Source organism: Tursiops truncatus, chromosome 8 (assembly GCF_011762595.2).
Source record: "Tursiops truncatus isolate mTurTru1 chromosome 8, mTurTru1.mat.Y, whole genome shotgun sequence".
Classification (NCBI taxonomy): Eukaryota; Metazoa; Chordata; class Mammalia; order Artiodactyla; family Delphinidae; genus Tursiops; species Tursiops truncatus.
In genome coordinates this window covers 98734715-98758580 of record NC_047041.1, presented here as the reverse complement: position 1 = coordinate 98758580, position 23866 = coordinate 98734715, and the positions used below count along the sequence as shown (strand labels likewise).

Genomic DNA, 23866 nt, shown 5'->3' with positions numbered 1-23866 from the left:
CCCCTCCAACTCCCCACTCTGGACTCAGGGCTGGGAGGGTGGGCAGTGTGGGGAGGGGAAGGTCAAGGTCCGGTCACAACTTGGCTGGGTCAGTGCCTGGGCTGCACGCTGCAGGTCCCGTTGGGACTGGCTAGAGGAACAGCGCCATCTGCTGCGAGGAGGGGGCAGGCCTGGGCATGGGGCTGGCTGGAGGCCCAGCTGCCTGCCCACCGTGGCCTTGCAGCCACTCCCCAGGCCTCCCTGTCCCGGGGCCAGGCTGGGAGGGTGTCCCTGGGGTGCCCTGGGCCTGGCCAGGTCTTTCGCATCCTCCTAGAGAAGCCCTCAGCAAAGACTTCCAGTGGGCTCTGCATTCCACTGCGACCCAGCCAGGGAGTTTTAGTGCCCTCACCCCACCCTGGCTCTCAGCACTGGGGGGAAGGGGTGGGCACTGTCAGACCTGCCTGGTACCCCATCACTACCTCTGTGGTCTTGGGCAGCTTACTAACCCTCTCGGAGCCCCAGACCCCTCAGGGAGAAGGGGCTAAGAAGCCCCGCCTTTCAAGGCCCTAATGAGGCCAGATGGAGCCCCTGGCATGTACCTCATGCAGGTAGGGCTCAACAAGGAGCTGCCCCCCATTCAAATGGGGCTCTGAGGGTCTTCTGGTCTCTCACTGCGACTCAGAGTGTGGTCCTGGACCAGGGCATCGACAGCGGTGACAGCCAACCTCAGAGGTCCCCTCCCGCCACTCTGCCACTCAGACCCAGCCTCCACCCCACCTGCGGGGAAGAGAGGTCACTCAAGGCGGCCAGTGTGCTTCTCCATCCAGTTTATACACAGCTCTATACAATATACAGAAAACTTTTATATACAGATATATTTATAGAATAAGCTATATTAATTTGTCTCTCCTTTTTACAGCAATATTAGTTTGCATCTTTCATACATTAAGTACAAAAAAAGTCACGGGAGAATGGCACGTACAGTGCATGAGTGTCTGCGGGGCCCAGGGGCTCACTACCGATTGCATATGGAGGTCGCCCGGGCCCCTGGGAGGACAGGCCAGCGTACGGCCGGGAAACCTTGTGCTGCAGGTCTGGGGGACAGAGTGGGGGTCGGTCTGAGCCGAGCTGGGCTGAGGGGGGTGGCTCAGACCCCCCCAAGTGTGGTGTGCAGAGGAAGGGAGAGACACGCAGCAGGCCCATCCTGCAGGGGAGAGGCGGGGAGGGGGCGGGTGAGATGTGGGCCGACCCTGGAGCATCCAGGGCTGAGTCCGAGCCTGCCCCAGCCCCAAGCCTGTAACCCTGTGCGGCTGCAGCCCTGGGGGTGGGGGGTCTGTCCCTGATGGCTCAGCCCTGGGCATGGGTGGGCACCACGCCCCCTCAGAGATCCCAGGCCCACCCTGGTGGAGGAGGAGTTAAAAGGCCAGACCCCTGGGCTTCTCTGGTGGCGCAGTGGTTGAGAGTCCGCCTGCCGATGCAGGGGACACGGGTTCGTGCCCCGGTCCGGGAAGATCCCACATGCCACGGAGCGGCTGGGCCCGTGAGCCATGGCCGCTGAGCCTGGGCGTCTGGAGCCTGTGCTCCGCAACGGGAGAGGCCACAGCAGTGAGAGGCCCACGTACCGCCAAAAAAAAAAAAAAAAAAAAAAAAAAAAAAGGCCAGACCCCAAGTCTCCCTGCTACGGGCTGGGGTGCTTGTTGGAACTTTACTCTGATTTATGATTTGTCTTTTTTTTTTAAACTTTAAGAGACACTGATTCCGTCTTGATTCTGCGGGAAAAGTGGGTGGGCCCAGCAGGGGCAGAAGCCTGATGGGGCTGATGAAGTTTGGGAGTCGCAGAGGGTGAGGGAGGCCCAGCTCCCAGGTCTCTGTCCCCATGTGTCAGGGTGGGCAGGGGTCCCAGGTACCAGTGATCACGAGACGGGGGTCTTGGTCAGGGGAGCCTAGCCAACCCAGGGAGGCCATGGGCGGGCCCAGAGTCGTGGGACCTTGCCTCCAAGGAAATGAAGGCACAAGCGGGCGGTCAACGCCTCGGCACACACCAGGTTTCCAAACCAGGGGTCAGAGCAGCCGGCGAGACGAGGGGGACGGGCCGTGTCCGAAGCCGAGCTCGTCCCGCGGCCCCCGCCGCGCGGTGCCCGTCATGTTTGCTGCCTGTTTTCTTGGCAGGCTGGGAGGGGCAGCAGGCAGGCAGAGCGGGCGGGGCGGGGAGGGTGCCCCAGCAGCCCCTTCCTCGGCACACACTCATGCACATGCACACACACGCCCCGCGCTGGCATGCGCCCCCTCCCCGCTCTGCCTCTGCGGACAGGCAGGGGCTCCACTTCCCCGCTGCTTCTCCAAGCCAGCAGGGAAGGAACCCTCCCAAGTGTGGGCTGTGGAGGCCTCAGGCTAAACTGGGATGGCCCCAGGGCCCCTGGCCCTCCTGGGTCTCTAGCCGGCTCCCACAATACCCCACGCCAGGCTCTACTTAGTGCCAACAGGACATTGTGGGTGGGAGGGAAGAGAGGCCCGCTCCCAGCAGAGAGCCCAGGCCAGCGGGGAGGGGCAGCTGTGCAGAGTGGAGGCGTGTTTGGCTGCAGAGCCCAGGGCCTGGCGTGCCTAGGCCTGGGGGGAGGTGATTAAAAGGGGGTTTGGTGGGGCCCTCCTTCCCTCCAGGGCACTGACTCTGCAGGCAGGGGTGGTCACACCTGTGCCCTCCACCCTTTGAGTGGCCAGGATCCCCGGGGGTAGAAGGCAGGCCAGGAAGTAACGGGGCGCGCCTGGGCACCCAGGACCCATCGACAGAGGGATCAGCATGAGGGATATCAGGCAGAGAAGGGACGGCCCTGACCACACCCTCCTGGAGGCCCCTCCAGGCCCCATGGCTGCCTTGGGCCCTGTGGAGGCTGGTGCCTGCCTGCCCAGAAGAGGGCTACTAAACACGTGATTGCAGCGGGGGTCGGGGGCCTGCAAGCCCAGGACACATCCTGAGCCCAGCCCAGCAGCTTCTGTAAACATACACAGCACTGTGGGCCACCTTGGTGGGGGGGTCACCCCAGGGGGCTGGCCAGCAGGCACCAGATCTGGGGGTGGCCAGGGCAGATGCCAGCCTGGACCACAGATGAGAATACGTGGGGAGGGGGCCGCTCTCCATTTCCATCCTGGGAGAGCAGCCAGAGGGCAGTGACGGGGAGTCAGCGTACTCATGGCCTGTCCCGGAATGGGAGGTACCAGGATGGCCCTGTGGGGGGCACTCAGGCTGAGAGGGCGGAGTGTTGCCCTGTCCACCTGGCAGGCTGCCCCAGGCTTCTCCCTGCTCCACGCCCCTCCCCGTCATTCCCTATCTGGAGGGCCCAGATCCCAGCTGCCTTGGCTCTGGGGGTTCCAAAGCTGAGGTAGGGATGCGGACCCCCAGCTCAGCAGCAATGCCCAATGCCTGAGGCTACACTGGCCCCGTGGGGGCCTCTCCTCAAAGCTGCCCGGCCTGGGGGGCAGCCACCAGAAGCCTGAGGAGCCGCCTGCTCTGGCCCGGGCCTCAGCGGGCAGCAACTCCTGGGGTGCTAGCGTGCCGAGATGACCAGGTCATCCTGCTTGGCGGGGCTGGCCCCGTGGCCGGTGGGGGTGGAAGTCCGGATCTTGTCCACTGCCAGACACTCCTGGCTGCTGAGGCCCGTGGGCGTCAGGTCCATGAGCTCGCCCGAGGAGCTGAGTGGGAAGGAGGGCGACAACGAGATGCCCGAGGAAGGGTCGGCCGAGCCAGCGAAGAGCCTTGGGGGCTTGGGCACCAGGTTGGGCTCGAACTGGGCGCGGAGCAGGATCTCTTGCTGGCTGGGGGACTTTGGGCCCTCGGCGTAGTCGCTGGTGGGGCTCTCGGGCACCACCATGCAGTAGAGGTCCTGGAAAGAGCTGCTCTTGCTGTCCAGGTTGAAGAGGCTGTCGATGAACTCGGCGAACTCCAGCACCTGAGGGCTGGGCGAGTCCCCCAGGCGCCCGTCGTGCAGCGCCAGCTCCCCGCTGCGGGGGGCTGCCCCGCCGCCACCCCCTTCTTCCAGCTCGTCGTGGGCGGCTGCGCTGGGGGGCCGCTCGGGGGTGATGCCCCCGCTGCCCAGGGTGGCCTCCAGGGGCTGCGTGTCCTGCGAGTGCTTGGACAGGCTGTCGGCCGCCAGCAGCTCGGTGCGCGAGCTCAGGGATGGGTTCTCCTCGGGGATGGCGGGGTCGATGTAGAAGAGGTGGCCCTCGTCGCGCTCCAGCACGGCGTGGAGGCTGGGCGAGCCGCGGATGCTGCGGAAGCCGGAGGAGCGGCGCGAGTCGAAGCTGTACAGCGACTCCGTGTCCGAGAGGCTCTCCATGGTGGCCAGCGGCGCCCGCCGCGCCTGCAGCTCGGCCGCCAGCCGCTCCTGGGTGGACAGCAGCAGCAGCTCCACTGGGTCCTGGCGGGCTGCCGCGGCCACAGGGGACAGCAGCTGCCCCTCCGAGAAGCCCTCCAGGCTCATCTCAGACTGGGACTTGCTCCTGAGGGGGTAGGGAGGGGTGAGACTCAGCGGGGTGGGGGCCCACCCCTAGTTCCCCAGTGGGAGGGAGCTTGGGGAGGGGGAGGAGGGGAAAGTGGTTGAACAGTCTGGGGACAGGGAGCCCTCCTTTTTAAAAACCAGACCCCAAGATAGAAGACAAGAGAGTCGATGCAGAGCTGAGCTGGGGAGAGGGGGCCGGGGGCCTGCACTGGTGCCCATCACTGCACCAACGTCGCTGTACCCACCTGGAGACTGAGGCCCAGAGAGATTGGCTGCCCCAGGTCACTGGAGGCAGAGGTGGAAGGGTAGAGAGGGAAGGAGGGAAGGTAGGGAGGGAGAGAGCATGGCCCAGAGCCGCCCCCGCTGGGTTCAACCCCACTCCCGGGCCAGCACCCCCCTGGGCCCCTTCCTGAGCTCCTATCACTTCCTTCCTCACCCGGGGGTTCCTCCCACCTCTCCCATGGGGTGTAGCCCTCTGCTGATGGGGCCCTGGAGCCCCTTGTCTCCGCACACCGGCCTGCAGGGAGTGAGTGAAGGGCCAGGGTGGGGGACGCAGCAGTCACTGCAGCTGCGAACGGACACTGGCTCCCCCATCTGGTCATGCAGCCGCTATGGGAAATGCTTGTGAGATAGGGAGAGAAGTCCAGGTGTCCCACCAAGGGCCAAGAAGCAGCCACCGCCTTCTTTAGCGGCCTCTAGGCCAGATCTGTAACCTGGACCCAGGACCTGGGCGGGAAGGGTCCCAGAGAGGCAGGAGGATCCCCACCCACCCCAGGAGCCACGGCCTCAGAGCCCAACCCCCAAAGGAGTGCGTGTGAATGTGGGGTGTGTTTGCGTCTGGAAGCGTGTACACGCCTGTGTTTCTGCATGCAGCCTGCATGTTAGGCATCTGTACGTCAGTCGGCCCATGTATGTGAGAGCCTGGGTCTGGGTACAGGTGCATCCACCATTTACACACATGGCTGCCCACACAAGCGTGTCCTTGTGTCCAAGCGTCTTGGCCTCTGTCTTGGCGTGTGTTCTATACCTGAGTCTGTCTGTATGGGGCTCTGTGCACTTAGAGCTACTATTTGTGAACACATGTATATACACGTGTCAGCTTTAATACGTGCGTGCGTGTAAGTGCCTGGATGTCCATCTGTTTGGGTCTAAACACCTAGGAGTGAATCTGTGTGTTTGTGGTCCCTAGATGGCTACTAGCCCACATGGGCTTCAGTGGTGGCGGGCTGGGGGACAGTGGGGGCAGAGCAGGAGAGACCCCGAGCAGCGGAGGCAAGTTCAATCCCTCCCGTGCACGTGTGCAGAGTGGCGTGAACATACGAGGGCCCGGCGCGTACACAGAATGCACACGTGCACAGGCATTCGCGCGCTGAAAGCACGCGCGTGGCCACTGCACACACCCTCTGGGGCGGGGCTGCGGGGCGACGGCGCTCACCTGACACTGCTGTTTCGGTGGTCTGCGGCGGGCAGCTCCAGGGCCAGCCCGGCGGGCACAGGTGGTCCCGTGGGCAGCGGCTGCTGCTGGAAGATGAGCTCCGGAGTCAGGTCCACCTCCGTGGGGCTCACCATGACCTTCGCAGCAGAGAGCAGGGCCGTCTTCCCCTTGTTGTAGTTCTCCAGCACCTGGGAACGGGACGGGGAAGCTGGTGGCAGCGGAGGGGTGACAATCACGTGTGGAGGCAGGGCAGCAGGCCAGGCCTCTCAGGCCCAGCAGAGCTTCATGGGGTCAGCCGGGCCTGCTCTCCTCCCCACACGGGGCCCGGCTCCTCCGGGAAGGTCGAGGCCAGGCCCTGTGATCGTGCCTCACCCACCGCACAGATGGGACAGGTTGGACTTTTCCTACCCTGTGGTCGGCCCTTCCATGGCCGGGCAATGGCCAAGGCTGCCCCTGCTTGGCCATGCGTCCGCCAAGTGCCAGGTGGCCTTCAGGGTTTGAGCTCAGCCTGCCTCAGGGACAGGTTCCTGGGTGTCTCCTAGCCCCTACCCACCATGGGACCACACGGTGGTGTGGACAGAGGCGGGTGTGGAGCCCAGGAAACGAGTGGGCTCCCTGGCCCACTGAGTGTCCAGGGAGCGTCGCACCCTTGTGAGTAACATGGGGACGGAGACCCAGCCAGCCAGGCGCCGTGGGGCTCACCTTGTTGAGCCCCTCCATGACCACGTAGGGGAGGTGCTCATGCAGCATGGCCGGCGAGATGATCACCTCGTTGAAGGCCTTGTTGTCGCCCCAGATGGCAAAGTACGTGGGCTCCTCTTGCTCGCAGCAGCTGAGGGGCACAGGGGCCAGAGGGAAGCTGGCGGGTGGGGGGCAGCCTGGCCTTGGCCCGCAGGCCCCTGGCCCTGCTCTCTGCCCTGGCTTGGTGGGGGTGGGGGGGCCTTGGAGACGCCCTGCCCGGCTGGACCAGCAGGGCTGTGTCCCCGGGCTCCTTGCTTCTGCCTCACCTCAGCCCTCGCCACCAGCCCTCCGCAGCCAGGAACGTTTATGCCACGTGGAGCTGGAAAGCCTGACCTTGAGCTGTCACCTGCCTGTGGCCTGGGCCATACCTGCTCCACCCTAGGGAGGGTCCCGGCGCAAGCCGTTTGTTTGTCGAGGAGGCAGCCCAACCCTCTGAGAGTGTGGGAAGGGGTGGGGGGGGGTGAGGTGGGAGAGGTCGCTGTACCCGCCCTCTCCTGGTCTCTCTCCTGCCCCCGCCAGCTGTCTACCAGCTCATCCCAGCCGCGATGCCAAGTGACAACTGAGGCGTGAGCTTGGCCAGGGCTTTAGGGTGACCCTCCAGGGCGTCCGCTTTTAAACGGATGCGAGTGGGGACAGCTGTCCTGGGGGACACTAGGGAAGGGTGACACTGGGGACGAAGACCGGGACCGTCAAGAGAGGAGCCTGGAGTCCTGCTCTGGACTGGCCTGTCGTTGCACTTCCAGGGCCCGAGGCTGGGGCAACCCTGCTGTGGGCGCCCTGGGCCACCGTCACCAGCCTCTGCACCTACGCCCCAAGGGTGACAGAATGAAGGCTGGCCCCACCCTCCACTCCCCTGCCCTGGCTGCCGCCACGTCCCAGCTGACCAGGGCGCGGGCAGCACCTACCAGCACTGTTCTGCTGGGTGGTTGTGGACCACGTGGATGATACGGCCGGGGGGGTAGAGAGGGGTGCTGGCGGACAGGGCGATGGTCAGGTCACTGGGGTGGGTCCAGAGCCGCGTGCTGGCCAGGGTGGTCACCTCCAGCTCCTCGGGCAGCTCCGACTTGGGGATGCATTTTGTGGCCCCTACAATGATTCGCCACTGTGGGGACAGGGAGAAGAGGGGGATGGAGCTGAGTGGCGCTGCCCGGGTGGGCAGGGGGTGCTCAGGAGAGCTCACAGGTGACGGTGGGGAGCTGGGATGGCCGCGGGGCAGAGGGAAGGGCAGCGCCCAGTGGAGAGGCGGGGGCTGAGGTGTCCAGCGGCCACGATGGCCAAAAAGGTGCCGAGGACAGATGACGTGGAAGGGCTGAACTTCAGTGCTGCAACACCAGTCAGCCGCTCATCTAGCAGAGGGGAAACAGGCCCCTTGCTCTAGGTCGTCTCATAAGTCAGAGGCAGAACAGACCCCGAAGCTCAGTCCAGCTGCACCCACCAGGCCCGGCCACATGGGGGCGGCTCCCCGCCACTTGCCTCCTGGGCCTGACAAGCACCCAGGACTGGGTCTGAGTGGAGCAGTTCCATGTCCTTAGGCTCCTCCTGTGCCTTCGTTGCCCGCTCACCCCGGCACCTGGTGCCCTGCCTGCCAGACGGTCACGGGCACGAAGGCTGGGAACAGTCCCAACTGGGCTGAGAGGGTGAATGGGGTGAGGGCGGGCCTGGGGGCACAGAGGCCCTGCTGGGCCTGGCCGGCCACCCCCTGCCCGCCTCGGGGCGCCTGGCTGCAGCGTGCCCACCCCCAGCCTGGAACGCTGAAGGCCACGTTACAGGAAGAGCCCCCAGTGTCCTCTGCAGGCCTGAGGAGGGGTTAGGGAGGGCTGGTCCTCTCCTCTCAGCCGCAGGGAAAACCGGAACCAACTGCGCCCAGAGCCCCTCCCCCGGTGACCTCCAGCCTCCCCGAGCCTGGGGATCGCGGTGGGCTTTGGAGGAGGCCTTCCCGTCACACTCGGAGCACTGACCTCGGGACTGCTCTGTCCCGACTGCAGGCAGCTCTGTGCCGCAGGAGTCAGGACTCAGGAGCCCCCGGTTCCAGTCCTGACTGCGTTACGACTTGCTGTGTGAGCAAAAGCAAGTCCCTTGCCCACCCCGGGGCCTCCGTTCCCCCGTCTGCACAAGGACAGGTAGGGGGCGGATGGCGTGAGCTCGGAGATGCTGAGGGCCTGATGGCTTGAGGTCCCCAAGACATCAACCGTACTCCAGCCTGGCCTCACGTGGCGAGGGGGCCGAGGGACAGGTGGGGCAGAAGACCAACGGGGAGCCCAGAGCCCAGGGCGCCCCGGCGGCCGGGAGGGGAGTGAGCTCACTTTGGGCTTCGTGCTTCGCTGCAGGACGTCCAGGAGCTGTCTGCGGAAGCCTTCCAGCTGGGAGAGGCCGATCCTGGAGAAGGAAGCCGTCGGGCCGTCAGCCTGAGCTGGCCCAGGACGGGGAGACGAGCGGGGTGAGGGGCAGCAGGGCTCCCGGGAACAAGACGACCAGGCCGTCAGGGTCACGGGGCGGGTGAGGAGCCTGCAGCTCGGCAGGGCCCAGCCAGGAAGGGGAGGCCAGGCAGGGCGGGCCGACCTTGCCCTCTCACCCCGGACACCTGAGTTGGGGGGGTTCTGGGGGTCCCTCGAGGAGGTGGGAATTTGAGTGAGAGAGACGGGGCACCTGGGTGAGGCCCCATGGTGGCAGAACAGCCCAGGCCAGGCAGGTGGAGCGAGGGAGCGACTTGCCTGGGGACAAGGTCTTTGCCCAGGACCACAGCTGTCACAAACTCCTTGGAATACTCCATGGCGTCCTCGCTGCAAGGGAAGCCGAGGGGGTGCCAAGGCAGGGGAGGGGCGCGGTGTTCCCGAGCGGGCTCGGCTCCAGCACTCCAAGACCCTCTGGGGAGCGGGGCTGCCTGCTCCCTGCCCGCCTATCCCGTCGGCAAGGCTTTGCTGGGGCTAGATCCCAGGGTCCACCTGGCTTTTGCCAGAACCCCCGCCTCCACTCTCCAGGCCGTTCCCGGGTTCCCTTATGATTGGAACCCAGACTGCCCAGTCTAGCCCCCTGACCAAGCCAGCTCCCAGCGCTGTCCACCAGTTGCCCCCAGCCAAGTCTGAGGCCCCAGACTGCTCACCTCAGCAGGCCCCCTGGCGGGGAGTAGGCAAAGCACTTGAGGGTCGGGTACTGGGGTCGCAGGAGGAAGGAGAGGATGGCAGCGGTGCCTGCGCCCAGGGAGTGGCCCACCACTATCAGGCCGTAGTGTTTGGTTCCGCGGCCCTGGGGACCGAGAAAAGCCCTGAGAGTCCTGCCCCGCTGCCTGCCAAGCTGACACCAGGGAGGCAGAGGGGGCTTCCCAGAGTCCTGGGATCATGTCTGTGCTGTGTGGCTGCTGGGGCAGAGGAAGGGCCAAGCTAGGCCCCCACAGAGCAACTTCTTGGGGAGACTATATAGCAAACTCCTATTCATCCTTCAAAACCTTGCACAGAGGTTACCTCCTTGGAGAAGCCCTTCCTGATTTTCCAGGAGAGGCTTGCTCCCTCCTAGATACTGCATCTGCACCTGGGATAGACCTTCAACTATAATGATTACACTCTATTATAATCATTTGGTCACCTGCTCCCATCCCTGTGCCCCAACCACTAAACTGGGGTCTCCTGAGGCCAGGGACTGCTTGGCTTTGGGCAGGGCAGTTAGGAGCACCTCAGGAGCTGCCTGCCTGCACAGGGAGGAATGGGCAGTGGGCAGGCCCAGATCGCCCTCAACCAGAGCAGCACCCCTTCTATCTGTTCTGCAATTATCTTCTGTGTTCATTCTGCTCAACATTTTGGAAGCCCCGGAACTGAGCCATCTTTAGCCTCCAGTGCCTGGCACCGAGCGGGTGCTCACAACTGCGTGGGGCTGAGCAGGGGTGTTCAAGAGGAGCTGGTACAAAAGAAGAAAGGGCCAGAGCGGGTGGGAGGGACTGAGCAAGTGAGGAGGGGGCTGGGAGCGAGGGACGGAAGGAGAGTGTAGGAGCCTGGCCTGCAGGGAAGGCTCCATCATTCACCTGTCCTGTCCCCAGTCTGTTGCCCTGGGGGAGGGCGCGCTGGGTGTGGCAAGGGCTCATGGCATGGAAAACGCCTCACCAGGTCTCGCCCGAAGGCCTGGGACAGGACCATCTCCTGCTCCAGCTTCTTTTTGATGTACTCAGCGGAGAGGACCATTCCCTGGGTGAGGAGGAACAGAGGTGGGCGTCACAGGGAGGGAGGGAGGCCTGTCAGGGACCAGCAAAACCAGGGATGTGAAGCTCACTAACCCTGTCCCTCCCATTTCCCCCTTTGGTCCTCACGACAAGCTGGCTGGGGGCGCTGCTGGACACTTAAATCACATCATTTCCATTTCACAGATGAGAAAACTGAGGCTCACAGGGATGGTGTGCCTAATAGGAACCAGGGAGATCTCTTCCCAGTTGCCTCCTTGAGCCCTTGTGGGACAGGATCTGCGCCGGGCAGGGCTGTGGGGGTCCTGGCAAGTGGGGGGCAGTGGACTTTCCAGACGAATCCGCACCTCTCTGACCAGTCTCTCCTGGTGAGCCCAGTGACGCCGGAGGAGCCCCCACCCCAACAGGACAGGCCTGCGTGCTGGCAGCGGAGAGGAGAAGGCCAGGGGCCGCCGGGGGAGCCCACGGGGAGGGGTACCTTGTGTCCCAGCCAGGTGCCATGGTGCCCCTCCACAGGGAGGCGCTCGGCGTCACCGGTCAGGTCTGTCAGGGCGTCCTTGTGGGGAGAGAGGACGGTGAGGGGTGGGACTGAGAACGGGAAAAAGGAGGCGGGCACCCTCGGGGGCTGTGAGGGGGTCCACGGGGTGGGCTGGGTCACTGGGCAGCGTACCTTGGGGGACAGGGTTCCCCGGATACTGATCACCACCTTCTTCTTGTCGTGGTCCACGGCCACGTAGAAGGGGGTTTCATAGACCTAGGAGAAGGGCAGCTCATGAGCCTGAACGGCCCCCAGGGTGGAGGCAGATTTGGGCAAGTGACTGAAGCCGGTCTCCTTCAGGGCCCGGGAATCTGGCTCCACTGGCCACTGGGCCCCTGACGCCTGCAAGGGCCACAGTAGGTCCCTCCCAACCCGGCACACAGCCTACCCGGCCTTCTTAATTCCGCTGACCCGGGTGCCCTGAGTGCTGCCGTCCTGCCTGCTCAGTCCTGAGGGGCTGCCCCCTCCCCAGTGCCTCCGGCTTCTTCCCTCTCAATTCCTTCCCCCAAAGGCTGGGGCCAGGAAGCCCCAGTGCCGGGTGCGGGCTTGGGGTCCACTTCCTAGCCCCGGAGCGGATGCAGGCCAGGACGTGGGGAGAAGGAGGCGGCCCATCTCTGGTCTGCCCAGCGAGGGGAGGCCTGGAGGCTTCGGCCAGCCGTGCCAGCCCGGCCAAGGGCTCCTGCCGCTGAGGGAGACGGCGTACACTCTCCAGGCCGCAGCGCTGCCTGCCTCCTGTGGCCTGTGGAGGACCGAGGCTGGGGGGACGCTGCACCCGCCTGGCAAGCCCGCCCCAGTCCCTCACCGCATCATGGCAGGAGGTGTAGACGATGTCCACCGCGGTCATGTTCTCGTCCAGGAAGTGGCGCCGGATGGCGATGGCGTTGCAGCCGCAGCAGTTGTCTTCCTCGATGGTCACTCCAGGGGCAAACCGGGGCCGTGTGGGACACAAGCAGCACCTGGGCGGGTGGCAGAGGGCTCAGAGCCAGGGACCCCGACGGAGCACCGGTCTCCCCCATCCTCTCTGGAACTGGTTCTTGCAGCCGTACCCCCTCTCCAAGGCCTCCCCTGCAAAGCTCCACCGGCCCGGGCCGGGCCCAGCCCTCATCTTACTCGGCCTCTCGGCAGCACAAGACCCAGTGGGACTCGCCCTCCCCCTTGAAACGCTCTCCCCATTCGGCTGGAGGCACCCTCTGTCCTGGGCTGCTTCTCCCTCGGGGCAGCCTCCTTGCACTCGTCCTCTCACTGAGGACCCAGAGGTCAGCCCTGGAGCTCCTCTTCTCTCCAGCAACACTCGCTCCTGGGGCCTCATCCAGTCTTGGGCTTTAAATACCACCTACGCGCCAATAAGCCCCGGAGACCTGCTCACATTCAACTGCCTGTGCAACACCTCCTCCCAGATGTCCCACAGGATTGCAACCTTTCCAGGCCCCAGTCCCGGAGGCCCCGCCCCCTGTGCTCCGCAGCTCAGCCCCACGCTCGGCACCATCGCCATCGGGTCCTCACCCCACCTCACGTCCCACACCAGTCCGTCAGCACGTCCGCTGGCTCTGCCTTCAAATTCAGATCTGGACTCCGAACGCTTGCCCTCGCCGCCACCCCCTACCCTGCTCCAAGCCACTTATCCCTGCCTTAGAGTGTCACAGGGGCCTCCTGACTGGTCTCCCTCATTTATACTCGCCCCTTACGTTCTCAACATGGCTGCCAGAGTGACCCTTTAAGATATACGTCAAGCCACGTCACTGCTCTCAACACCCTCCGATGCTGCCCTTCCTGTCCAGTATAAAGGCCAGAGTCCTTGCAAGGGCCGAGGGCCCTGCCCCATCTGGCCCTGGTCCTCTGGCCTGTTGCCTCCGACTCCCCTCGGATGCGTTGGTCATACTCCTGCCTCAGCCTCTTTGCACCGTGGTTCCCTCTGCCTGGAACATTCTTCTCGTGGTTTCTGTGTGGCCAGATCCCTCAGTCCTTCAGGCCTCTGCTCAAATGTTATGCTATGGGAGGTCCGCCGCCTGGGCCACCTCATCTGACATAGCTTCCCCTGCCAAGCCTGACCGCACAGACAGCCTAATTTTTCTCCAAAACACTGACGTGCTCCAATGGGCTGCATTTCCTTGTCTGTGCCTTGCCACCAGGCGGTGGGCTCCACAGGGCAGGGTTGGCTCTGCCTGGTTCACAGTTACGTCCCCAGCACCAGGCACCCAGCAGGATTCCCCAAAGTGAACAGCTGAGCGGCTGAGCTGGGCACCCAGATCGAGTGCAGCGGCTCCTCGGGCCACCAGAGGGGGCCGGCAACAAACGGATGGGGCCCTGGAGCCCCGAGAGCATGTGACCTGTGTCTGCCTGCTTTCTTGGCTTGACGGCTGAGATTTTATTGATACTAAGAATCCTAGATCTTGGTGATGCACAGAGGTTTGTCTTCACCCGAGCAGCGCCTGAGGGACTGATACACACCCCTCAATGGGAAGAGGCCTCGCTGAGAAAACCCAGGGTCGAGCCAAGTCTCGGAAGCAACCGGGCTTGGGGTGGGCGACCATCTCCATTGACTCTGGGAGACCCCCACGCCCCTCGCCCGCCACTCCTGGGCCAAGTGGGGACAGGGCTGGGCCTGTGGGCCAGGCTCCCGTCTCCAGGCAGCTGTGGCCCCTCTCCAACCTCAGCCCCGCCCTCTAGCACCGAGCAGGTGGCTGCCAAAGTGTACGCAGTCTTCGGAGACAGAGACCCGGGCTTGAATCCTTGCTCTGGTGGCCCTTCCTGACCGCGAGGGCCTGGTGGGCAGGTGCTGATAGCTACTCTACAAGGCTGGGGTGGGATCAAAGGCCCAAGATGCAGGAAGCACCTGGTGTACAATAGGGACCCAACCTCTCTCCAGGGAGAAGGCTGCCCCTGAGTCAGTGACCTGAGAGCCAGGGGAACCGATGAGAGCAGCGGGGCCAGCAGCCCGGAAGGGAGGGGCCTGCGGCACCGTCGAGGCCAGCACTCCCGCCTAGAGGAGGCTGGGGCGCTGAGGGGCTCAAAGGTCCCGGGAGCCTGAGGACCCGCTTGGCCCATGGAGACTGACCACACGTCCAGGGCAGGGCTGGAGCCGAGTGGGGTGTCCCCAGGGTGGCGGGGCCGTAGACAGGCATGGCCTGCCATGCTCTGTGTGGGACGGCAGGACCACTCCAGGTGAAGGGCCTGGGCCTGAGGCAGGTGGGCTGCCCTCCTTCCTCTAGCCAGTGCTGGGTCTCTGGGCTGCTGTGGACAGGCTGGGACTCAGAAAAGGGAGCCCGGCCCTCTGGCCTCCATCCTGACACCCTTGGCTGTAGGCCGGGACTCCAGGCTTGCCTCTTCTCCGCCCCCCAGGGCACCGGGCTCTCACGGAGCCCTCACGGGGTCTGAGGTCCTTCTGCTTCTTCTCCCCGCAGTATTGAGCAGCTGCTGCAAGTGCAGCCTCGCTCCTGTCTGCAGAGCCCCTCCAGTGCCCAGGCTGCCAGTGACTCCCCGGCTTCTGAAATACCCCACAGGTGGGCAGGACGAACACTGCCTGTACAAATGACGTCCCCACTCTGCCAGTGACAAATGGAGCAGGGCTGTCGGAGCCCAGGTCTCAGGGCTCCTGGCCCAGTGCTCATTGGGAGAAGCTTCTCAGCCGCTGCAGGGGCTCCCAAGGATGCTGTGGGGGGAGAAGCAGTGTGCGGGCTGGCAAAGATGGGGAGGGGCGTGGGCATGCCCTGGTCAGCTGTGCCAGTCGCTGGGGGATGGTGGGAACAAGCCTGAGAGCCGTCCAGCTTCCTGGGAAAAGGACGCTGAAGGAGGGCGTGGCTACTTGTGCCCCAAGGGCGGTGGTGTCGTGGAACAGAAGCTGCCCGCCCAGCGTGCCAGCCTTTCCGGAACAGGGAGCCCAGGGAGCTGTCCTCCTTCTGCCCGGCCCGGGCAGAGCATGGAGACACCAAAGAAGGGGAGGGGCCCTCGTGGAGCCGAGCCCTCCTCTGGCCCACTTAGGAAAGCAGAGCCCACCCCGGCCCCCGGCGGTGGGCTAAGGGCGGCACCCGGCTGAGGCCTTGCCAACTCCTTGTGAAGAGGGCTGGAGCCTTTCACAAAGGGCCTTCTGGCTGCCCTTCCAGAGGCTTCTATGGATTGGGGCTCAACCGGGAAAGGCCTTTCTTCCAGGAAGGCAGAGCACAGGAAGGGAGCCGGGAGAAGGAAGATGCGGGCAGAGGGGAGTAGTCGAGGGGGCAGGGAGAGAGATGGGACAGGGGTAAGCTGCACAGCCAGATGCTGGGCAACGTCTCATTTCGTCCTCTCAAACATCCCCATTTTACAGATAAGGAAACTGAGGCTTGCAGGGGTAGACTGACTTGCCCAAGGCTGCCAGTGACAAAGCGTGGATTCAAACCTGATACCGTGTGATTCCAAAGCCCACGCCCTTCCCCAACCAGGGATAACACCGAACTAGAAAGGCTGAGGCCCAGAGATGGTGCGGGACAGAAGAAACGCGGGCCGCAGCGGGCAGGGTAGCAGGTACAGTCCGTTTAGGGAGAGCCCCCCATGGGCAGGCCCGGCATCGTGACCACAGCCCCTCTGCACATGCCGCTAGCTAGGGGGACGGGCCGGTATACTCACGAGCAGGACCGGGCCAGCTGGCAGAGGCCACAGGCCGGCTTCCGCATCAGGTACATGGGCCACCCGTAGGCAGCCAGGGCAAAGAGCATGTAGTAGCAGACCTCTTTGTAGCGGAGCATCTCTTGCTGGAAGAGAAGAGGCAGAGGGCGGTCACCTCCTACCCTTCCTGCCTGTAGCCTCAGGGCCCATGGGCTCCCCTCGATGGAGGATGGAGGCAGGAGCTGCCCTCCCAATGGGCTGCAGACCACCCCCACCCCCACCTTGGAGGACCAGCTCCTCCAGATAATTGCATTTCCCTAATTATCTCCATGCAACCAGGGCACGAATCCTCCTAAGACCTGTCCCATTGCACCAATCTCAGAAATTAATGATTTGGGGACAGAAAAGCACTCAGAGCACTGGATCGATTTCCTCGCCCGTTTTCCCGAAAAGGGAAGAGAGGGGGAGGTTACCGCGCGACCATCGCCCACCTCGGCAATCAGGCCCCCGGGAAGGGTGATTTAACCCTGAGAGGTCCGGACCCTCCAGAGGGGGTTGCCCAGGCCACAGAGCAGCAGGGCGGGCCCTGGAGACATGGACATGCTGGGGACCAGACCAGTGGCCCACCGTCAGGGCGTCTGGGCAGACTGGGATCTCTGAGAAAGGCGCCCGTTTGAAAGCTGGTATCTGAGGCCAGTGGCGGTTATCAGCCTGACCGGCTGCAGGAAGGTAAGGAGGCCCAGGTATCCCAGCAAAGCGGCTTCCGGTGTCCCGGGTGCCCCAGGCACTGGGGACTCCTGCACTTAGAGGGAATTAGTCACCTTGTAAAAGGTGAAAAGGGTGATTAGTCATCTTGTGAAGTGAAATAAACAGCACCTTCATCAGGGCCCCGAGGTGTCTGCTCTCCAGGAAAGCACTGGAGGAGGGAGGTATCCTCTTCGGCTCAGGCAGGAGGGCGGGGCGCTGGCACCTGGAGGCTCAGCTGCCCCTCCCCTGCCTCCCACAGGCGAGAGAGGGCGTGGTGAGAGCGGGCCTGGGCAGCCCCGGGAGGCTGCTCTGGGCACATGCTACGGACAGGCTCTTTTTTTTTTTTTTTGCAGTACGCGGGCCGCTCACTGTTGTGGCCTCTCCCGTTGCGGAGCACAGGCTCCGGACGCGCAGGCCCAGCGGCCATGGCTCACGGGCCCAGCCGCTCTGTGGCATGTGGGATCTTCCCAGACCGGGGCACGAACCCGTGTCCCCTGCATCGGCAGGCGGACTCTCAACCACTGCGCCACCAGGGAGGACAGGCTATTTTAAGAAAGGATACAAATGCCCATTTTGGGGAGCGGGGGCAAATGGAGAACAGGCTTTTCCAGGGGATTCAGATTGTGAAGGATGAATCCTTTCTAACGCTGTCCCGACTGGCACCACTGGCGCCGTGCAGGGAACGGGGCTCAGGATGGCTCATCCCCTCCCCACCGGGGCTCTGGGTGAAAGGCAGGCCCGGCACCGTTTATGCTGCTGCAGGAGCAGACTCAGAGGGGTCCCGGCTACACTAAATCGGTTTGCTTCTGGGGCAGGGCCGGCCCTCCAGCTGCAGCTTCAGCCCTGGGTGAGGCGCTCCTTTACTGGGACACACACACCGGATTTCTCCTAAAGGCGCTTAAGAGGTTCTGCTACTCAAAAGAGCTTGGAAACCAAAGTGCTGTGTCCTGCTGCCTTTTGTAACAGTAACAACCATGGCAATAATAGTAACAGCTCACCCTCCTGAAGCGCTTTATCATCTCAGGAGGCCAGGACCAAGCATTCTGAGCACCGAGAGGCCGATTCAGGGGCCTTTTATGCAGAACCAGCGTGACGCAGGGGTGGGGGTGGGGCCGCTGGGGGGGGGACTCAGGAGGAAGGGGGCGTGAACTGAGAAGGGGGGCCGCCTGGAGGGCTGAGGGGGGACCCGCGCAGAGCAGGTGTGCCCAATGCTGCCAGGGCAGGTGGTCTGCTCGGGTCGTCCCGGCAGAGGGAGAGGAGCCGGCACGGGGTGGAGGCGGGTGGCTCGGACTCACCGAGTTCTTGAGGTCGAGGTACTTGGTGTTTCTGGTCACCGGCATCCCAGACAGGAAGGCCAGGATGTCATTGTTGGCCTGGAAGACAGGCGCGTTAGGGTGACTGCCCCGGGCCCAGCTGCACGGCTGAGAAAGGGGTCCAGGCCCCCAGCTCTGCACCCTGCCTGCCTCCCCAGGGCCTGAGAGCCCAAAGGGGCGTGTGGTTTCTAGCTCTTCCGTGACCTGGCCAGTTTTCCAAAATCTGAGGTCTCCTCATATCTCCAGTTGCTCCCCTTCCACCCAAAGCATCAATCCCCTGGGACGTCGCTAGCCCAGGCCGGGAGAAAACGTATTTTGCATGGGATGCCGGGAGACCCCAGCTAGGACTGGTGTGTTGGCTGGGGTAGGGCGGAGAGGCAAGCGCAGAGGCTGGAACGTGGGGCTGGATGCTTCATTGGGCCCCTGTGACTAGATGTCCCCTGGGGCCCTGGAGGCAGCCTTGCAGCCCCGCAGAGGGAAGCCACTCAAGCAAGAGCCATGAGTGGTGAAGGGTGAGCTGGGGAAGGGAGGGGAGGGAATGTCAAAGGGTGGCCTCCTGGGCCAAGAGGGTGGGCGGAACCCGGGGGGCAGCAGGGGTGGCAGGGAGGGCCCGGCAGGAAGGCGGTGCGGGGAGGTGGCCTGAGCATGGCCGCGTGCTCACCTCGTCCAGCACGGCGTTGCGCTTGGCCCGCTGCCGCTGCCGGAGCAACACCAGGCCAGCGATGATGTCGGAGGGCACGATGTCCAGGTCTCGGAAAAACTCGGCAAAGAGGTAGGCGATTTCCGAGTAGGCGTCCTACGAGGTCCAGGGAGGCAGGAGGCGGCGGCAGGGGAGCAAGAGAGAGGACGAGACACGGGGCGTGAATGTCCGGGGCTGGGTGTCTGCTCGGGGTCCCCTGTGCAAGTTCCCCCTAGCCCCCCACATGCGGCCCTCTGCAGCCGTGACCCTGAGGGCCCTGTCCTGGGCTCCGGGCCCCTGTAGACCCGGCAGAGGCTGTCCCAGACACGGCTGACCCTTCTCCTTCGGCGCTCACCGGGCACCGTCTACCCCGCACAGATGCCTCCGGGAGCCGTTTCCTGTTCTTTCCCCAGGACTAGGAATCAAGGCCTGGGCCTGGCCTGTTTCTCCTTCAGCTTTTCTCTCTAGCAGAGGAGCCAAAACTAAGCTCCTGGCTGCTTTCCCCACACTGAGTTTCCTCCCACCTCCCACCAGCTGTGACCTTGAATGCCCTGCTAAGGGCTGTACGGAGCCCTGGGTCTCAGGCCCCCTCCCCGACCTGTCCACAGTTGTAGGCTCAGGGACCCCCACCATGTGCCTGCAGAAGGGGAATGTGACCTGGGGCCACTGGCCCCCCTAGCTGTCCTGCCAGCTCTGTTCTCAGGACAGCCATGCTTGGGGCCTGGGGGCGGGAGGCAAGGCAGACAGACGCAGCCCTTCCAGCAGAGTGCCGTCTGCCCTGCCCCACGACAAGCTGAGTCTGGAACCTCTTCCCTGACTGGTCAGGAGAGGCTGTGATGGGAAGAAACTCATGGCAACTGGTTTCCTCTCGCTGGGTTTCACCCTTGAGTGTGTGGCACATGCAAGAGAGGAAGAATCAAGGGCTGCAAACTCAAAAGCCTAATGGGGCCAAACAGAGCCTGCTACTGCTGTGAGAGGCCCACCTCGGGCAAATCTAGAAAGACTGAACTTTCCCTACACTCTCCTGATTTTTAAATGTTGGCCACCAATTCAAATTTTTAAGCAACACAGCACGAGGTGATCAAAACGTTCTCTGGGCTGGACCTGACCTGACCTGACCCCCAGGCCGTCAGTGTTTGATGGGACCTAGGTTCTGGGGAGCCCCGGCCTTTTTGAGAAAAGACGTTCTGCTTTTTCCCCAGGCTCCAACGCCAGCCCTGAAGCTGTCTGCCAGGAGGGGTGGGTGTGTCCTCTGCACGCCCTGAGCTGAGACCCCCTCAGACTCCCCCGAGAGCCCCGGGGTTGGGGGGGGGGGTGCTTCCCACCCACCAGGGAACCTCTGGGGGTGGGAGGGACTTTCTTACGCTTGATTACTCACTCCACGGCTCACCAGGGGCTGCTAGTGGGTAGGAGCCACTCAAGGCTTCCGGGGGCTGCCATGCAGGGCACCTGCTGTCTGGCTTGGGGAGGAGTGGTCTCCTGACCTCACTTGCTCTGCCACTAACTAGCTGTGCAATGCTGAGTAAGTCACTCCACCTCTCTGGGCCTCAGCGGCCTGATCTGCAAAACGAAGGGTGGGACTAGATGACCCCTAAGGGCCCTGCCTCCCCTCCCCAACCCGGGGGCCACCCACCACTGACCCACAGCGCCCTGGCGGGTGCGGAAGGCTAACAGTGCGCATCGAGGGACGGATCTTCCAGAGGGACCTGCAGCTGCTGAGATGCTGCTTTTCTGTCTTCGGGTTGCCCTGATATTTGAGTATCTCTTCTCCTAAACTAAACTCTTGAGTTCCAAGGGGGTGGATAAAAGGTCTTCACATGTTTCTGTCTCCTTGACAAAGCAAGGGGTTGGCTGTCTCACATGCTGGAGGGAGTCCTTCAGTGAATAGTAACAGGTCCTCTTAGGAGCAGGCTGTCACCTCACTCCTGCCCCACCCGGCAGGGCTGCGGAGGGAAGCCTCCTCAGTCGCCGACAGCAGGATGTGAGCCCCAGGACGGCGACTTCCCAGTACTTACTGACTGGGAGTCCTTCGTCCGAGTACAGCAGAGGAACACTTTGAGCCGGCGCGACCAGCTGGTGGCCTGACCCTCTTCTAAGCGGTGCCTGCAGTGGGGGAGAGTTGGTATGTGTGAGGTCAGGGGGCCCGGCCAGAAGAGCTGGGCCCGCATTACAGAAACAGGACAGCCTGTTCCCAGGACCCCAGCAAAGGGCTCCCCAGTAGGAGGGTCTAGGGGAGAATAGGCCTGGGTCCGGCCAAGGCTGGCCGGCCAGTGACCTGGCTATCAGCCAGCAGGGCTCTCCCTGGGGGGCTCCTGATGGCCTGAGATGGTGCACTGTTGGCCGAGGCCAGGGCCTACGCTCCCAACTTCTGGCAGACTGACAACAGCACACTCTGGGCGCTTCAGAGCTGGCAGCCCGAACTGGGGGCTGCCCTGCGGTCCACCCCAAAAGTTCAAATCAAGAGCCCTGGGAGATGGTGGCAGGGCGCTGGCCTCTCTGCCGACTTGTTTCCTGGCCTGGAGCAGACCTGCTGGAGAGACCTGTTTCCCCTCTCAGAAAGGATTTCTCACATTGTCTGTACTTGGGGAGGTTTAAGGGGCTGAATGAGGCTCCGCATTCTTCAACTCCTTGGAACTGTTGCATTAGAGGGGAGAGGGCCCCTGCCTTTCATCTGCATGGCTGGCCCCTGTCTGTTCCACCCTCAACCCCAGCCCCAATGGGTCTGGCTGCTCTGATGGGGAGTCAGCGTACCCAGGAGTCTGCACCCAAAGGGAGAGCAATTGGCCGATTATCCACGGAGACCCTTCCAATGCTGGGTGCCCAGAAGTCGGTGTGTTTTGAGCATGAAGATAACAGATCCAATATAAAAATGTAAATTTCCAGGGTTTCCCTGGTGGCACAGTGGTTGGGAGTCTGCCCGCTGGTGCAGGGGACGCAGGTTCGTGCCCCGGTCCGGGAAGATCCCACATGCCGCGGAGCGGCTGGGCCCGTGAGCCATGGCTGCTGGGCCTGTGCGTCCGGAGCCTGCGCTCCGCAACGGGAGGGGCTGCAATGGTGAGAGGCCCGCGTACCGCAAAAAAAAAAAAAAAAAAAAAAAAGTAAATTTCCAGACTGAGCACGAGGGGCTGGCTTGCTTTCGTGACACGTGCCCTCCCCTCAGCTCCTTCAGAGCCTGGCGCTGGGTGGTCAGGAAGGGCAGACATGGGTGGCCCTGGGTGCCTGCAAGGCGCTTAGCATCCATCAGGAGTGACAGACCGGGTCCCCCCTCCCCTGCCTCTCGGCTCCTCTTTGCAACTAAGGGCCGCTTCCTGCTCCCAACCCTGGTTCCACGGGCCACGGGCCACAAGGACAGGGAAAGCCACAGAGCCTTCCAGGGCTACAGGAGGGGGTTAGGAAACGGTGCAAGGGATTTGCTATTTCTGGGACCTGCCAGCCCTAAGGGACTTGGGCAGCCTCACATCCTAAGCCAACGTCCCCCCTACTGGGGACTTGATGAAAGGACAGCATGCTGGCCAAGCTGAGTTCCCAGAGCATCACGTTCTTTAACCCTTTCTAACCAAATTGGCTTTTAAACATTCGAAGAGAATTTCCTCCCTTCCCTCCGGCAGATGTTAAGTGCTGTATACTCTACTGCAGTACCCTTTATGCCCACCAGGGGGCAGATGGAGCCAATGACACATTTGGCATAAAGCATCAGTTAGGCTACATAGACCAAGACAGGGAGAGACACACTCAATCTGCACAGAAAGTGGGCTTCTCTGGTGGCACAGTGGTTAAGAATCCGCCTGCCAATGCAGGGCACACGGGTTCGAACCCTGGTCCGGGAAGATCCCACATGCTGTGGAGCAACTAAGCCCGTGCGCCACAACTACCGAGCCCGTGCTCTAGGACCCGTGAACCACAACTACTGAGCCTGTGCTCTAGGACCCGTGAACCACAACTACTGAGCCCGCATGCCACAACTATTGAAGCCTGCGCACCTGGAGCCCATGCTCTGCAACAAGAAGGCACCGCAATGAGAAGCCTGTGCACTGCAATGAAGAGTAGCCCCCACTCACTGCAAATACAGAAAGCCCATGCGCAGCAACGAAGACCCAACGCAGCCAAAAATAAATAAATAAATAAGTCTGGACAGAAAGTTCATGGATCCAGCATCCCCCACCCTGGGGCTCACTAAAGCGAAGGGAGGGCAGACACTCCTTCCGCAAAGATCCAAGGTCAGGCTTCCAGGAAGTAGTGGTGGGAAGAACCCACCCCAAACCCCAGCAGATTTCACTGGAAGGAGAAAGAGCAAAGGACTTAAACAGCTCCCTGACTCCCAGAGACTAAAATAACCCGTTGGTGTGAGGCAGTAGGGCTTGTGCACAGCCCCAAACCTGGAAGCGGAGGAAGGGTCAGCAGGCTTGAAAACGGCCCTGTTAGAAAAACTGTCTGTTGGTTTCAGAGCAGAGGGAGGGCGAGTGGGGAAGAGCCTGAGAGGTGGTCACAGCCACCCAGCTGTGGCCTGGGCTGCCTTCCCAAGCCCGCTCGAGAGCTGGACAGACCACAACAGGTGGGGACCTGTGAGCTCGAGGACCCTCACTACCGGCACAGGGCCCGGCACCGCTGGAAAACGTTCTAATTCAGATGACAGCCACCGACAACTCCCAAGTGCAAAGGCGTTGGCTGCCCTGGGCCCCAAAGGCAATTACCCAGAGTTGGGGAGGGGAGAGTTTTTTCCCCAGGGCCCCAGGAGCCCAGAAACCAGGCCAGGTGGGGGCATGTGATTGGAATGAGCAGAATGGTACTGGTGGTCATGGCCAGCTGCACCCGGAGGAACGACAGGCTCCGGGGCCTTGGCTCCAAAACCTGGCATTTGGGGCTGGGAGGTGGCCAGCCCAGGCACGGGTAAGGCTCTGGCTACAGTGCCGAGCTGACGCGGAGGGCCCAGGGGAGCTGGGACACAGAGGTGCGCGAGGGTGGGGTGGGGGCCTGGGCAGCACACTCCCCTGGCTGAGGGCTCCTGACCCTGCTGCCCTGGGCTGGGGATGGAGTGCCAGTTCTACTCCCCACCAGCCTGACCTGGGGCAAGTGACCTGCCCGCTCTGGGACTTGGACCCCTCATCTGTAGAATGGGTGTCACAACCGCACCAGGGTTGGCAAAAGGATTAAACAGACGGATGGCGGAAGGGGCTCAGTGCAGGGCCTAACGCAGAACA

At 63.1% G+C, this 23866-nt stretch overlaps 1 protein-coding gene across 6 annotated transcripts in view; it reads right to left on the bottom strand.

The window, feature by feature from the left end:
* Positions 1-795: 795 nt before the first annotated feature.
* The window catches only part of DAGLA (diacylglycerol lipase alpha), a 62417-nt gene continuing 39346 nt past the window's right edge, over positions 796-23866 (bottom strand). For 5 of the 6 annotated variants that reach the window (XM_033860801.2, XM_073809052.1, XM_073809053.1 and 2 more), the window contains 15 exons: positions 20684-20771; positions 18651-18785; positions 17972-18049; positions 15951-16075; positions 12154-12307; positions 11484-11567; positions 11292-11369; positions 10740-10820; positions 9749-9891; positions 9360-9428; positions 8952-9024; positions 7554-7750; positions 6610-6739; positions 5908-6095; positions 796-4473 (listed from right to left, as the gene is read on the bottom strand). In XM_033860801.2, the coding sequence (XP_033716692.1) occupies positions 3522-4473; positions 5908-6095; positions 6610-6739; positions 7554-7750; positions 8952-9024; positions 9360-9428; positions 9749-9891; positions 10740-10820; positions 11292-11369; positions 11484-11567; positions 12154-12307; positions 15951-16075; positions 17972-18049; positions 18651-18785; positions 20684-20771 (2575 nt within the window). In that variant the 3' untranslated portion in view covers positions 796-3521. The remainder of the gene's footprint in view (positions 4474-5907; positions 6096-6609; positions 6740-7553; positions 7751-8951; positions 9025-9359; positions 9429-9748; positions 9892-10739; positions 10821-11291; positions 11370-11483; positions 11568-12153; positions 12308-15950; positions 16076-17971; positions 18050-18650; positions 18786-20683; positions 20772-23866) is intronic. The other variant, XM_033860802.2, reaches the window with a different exon arrangement.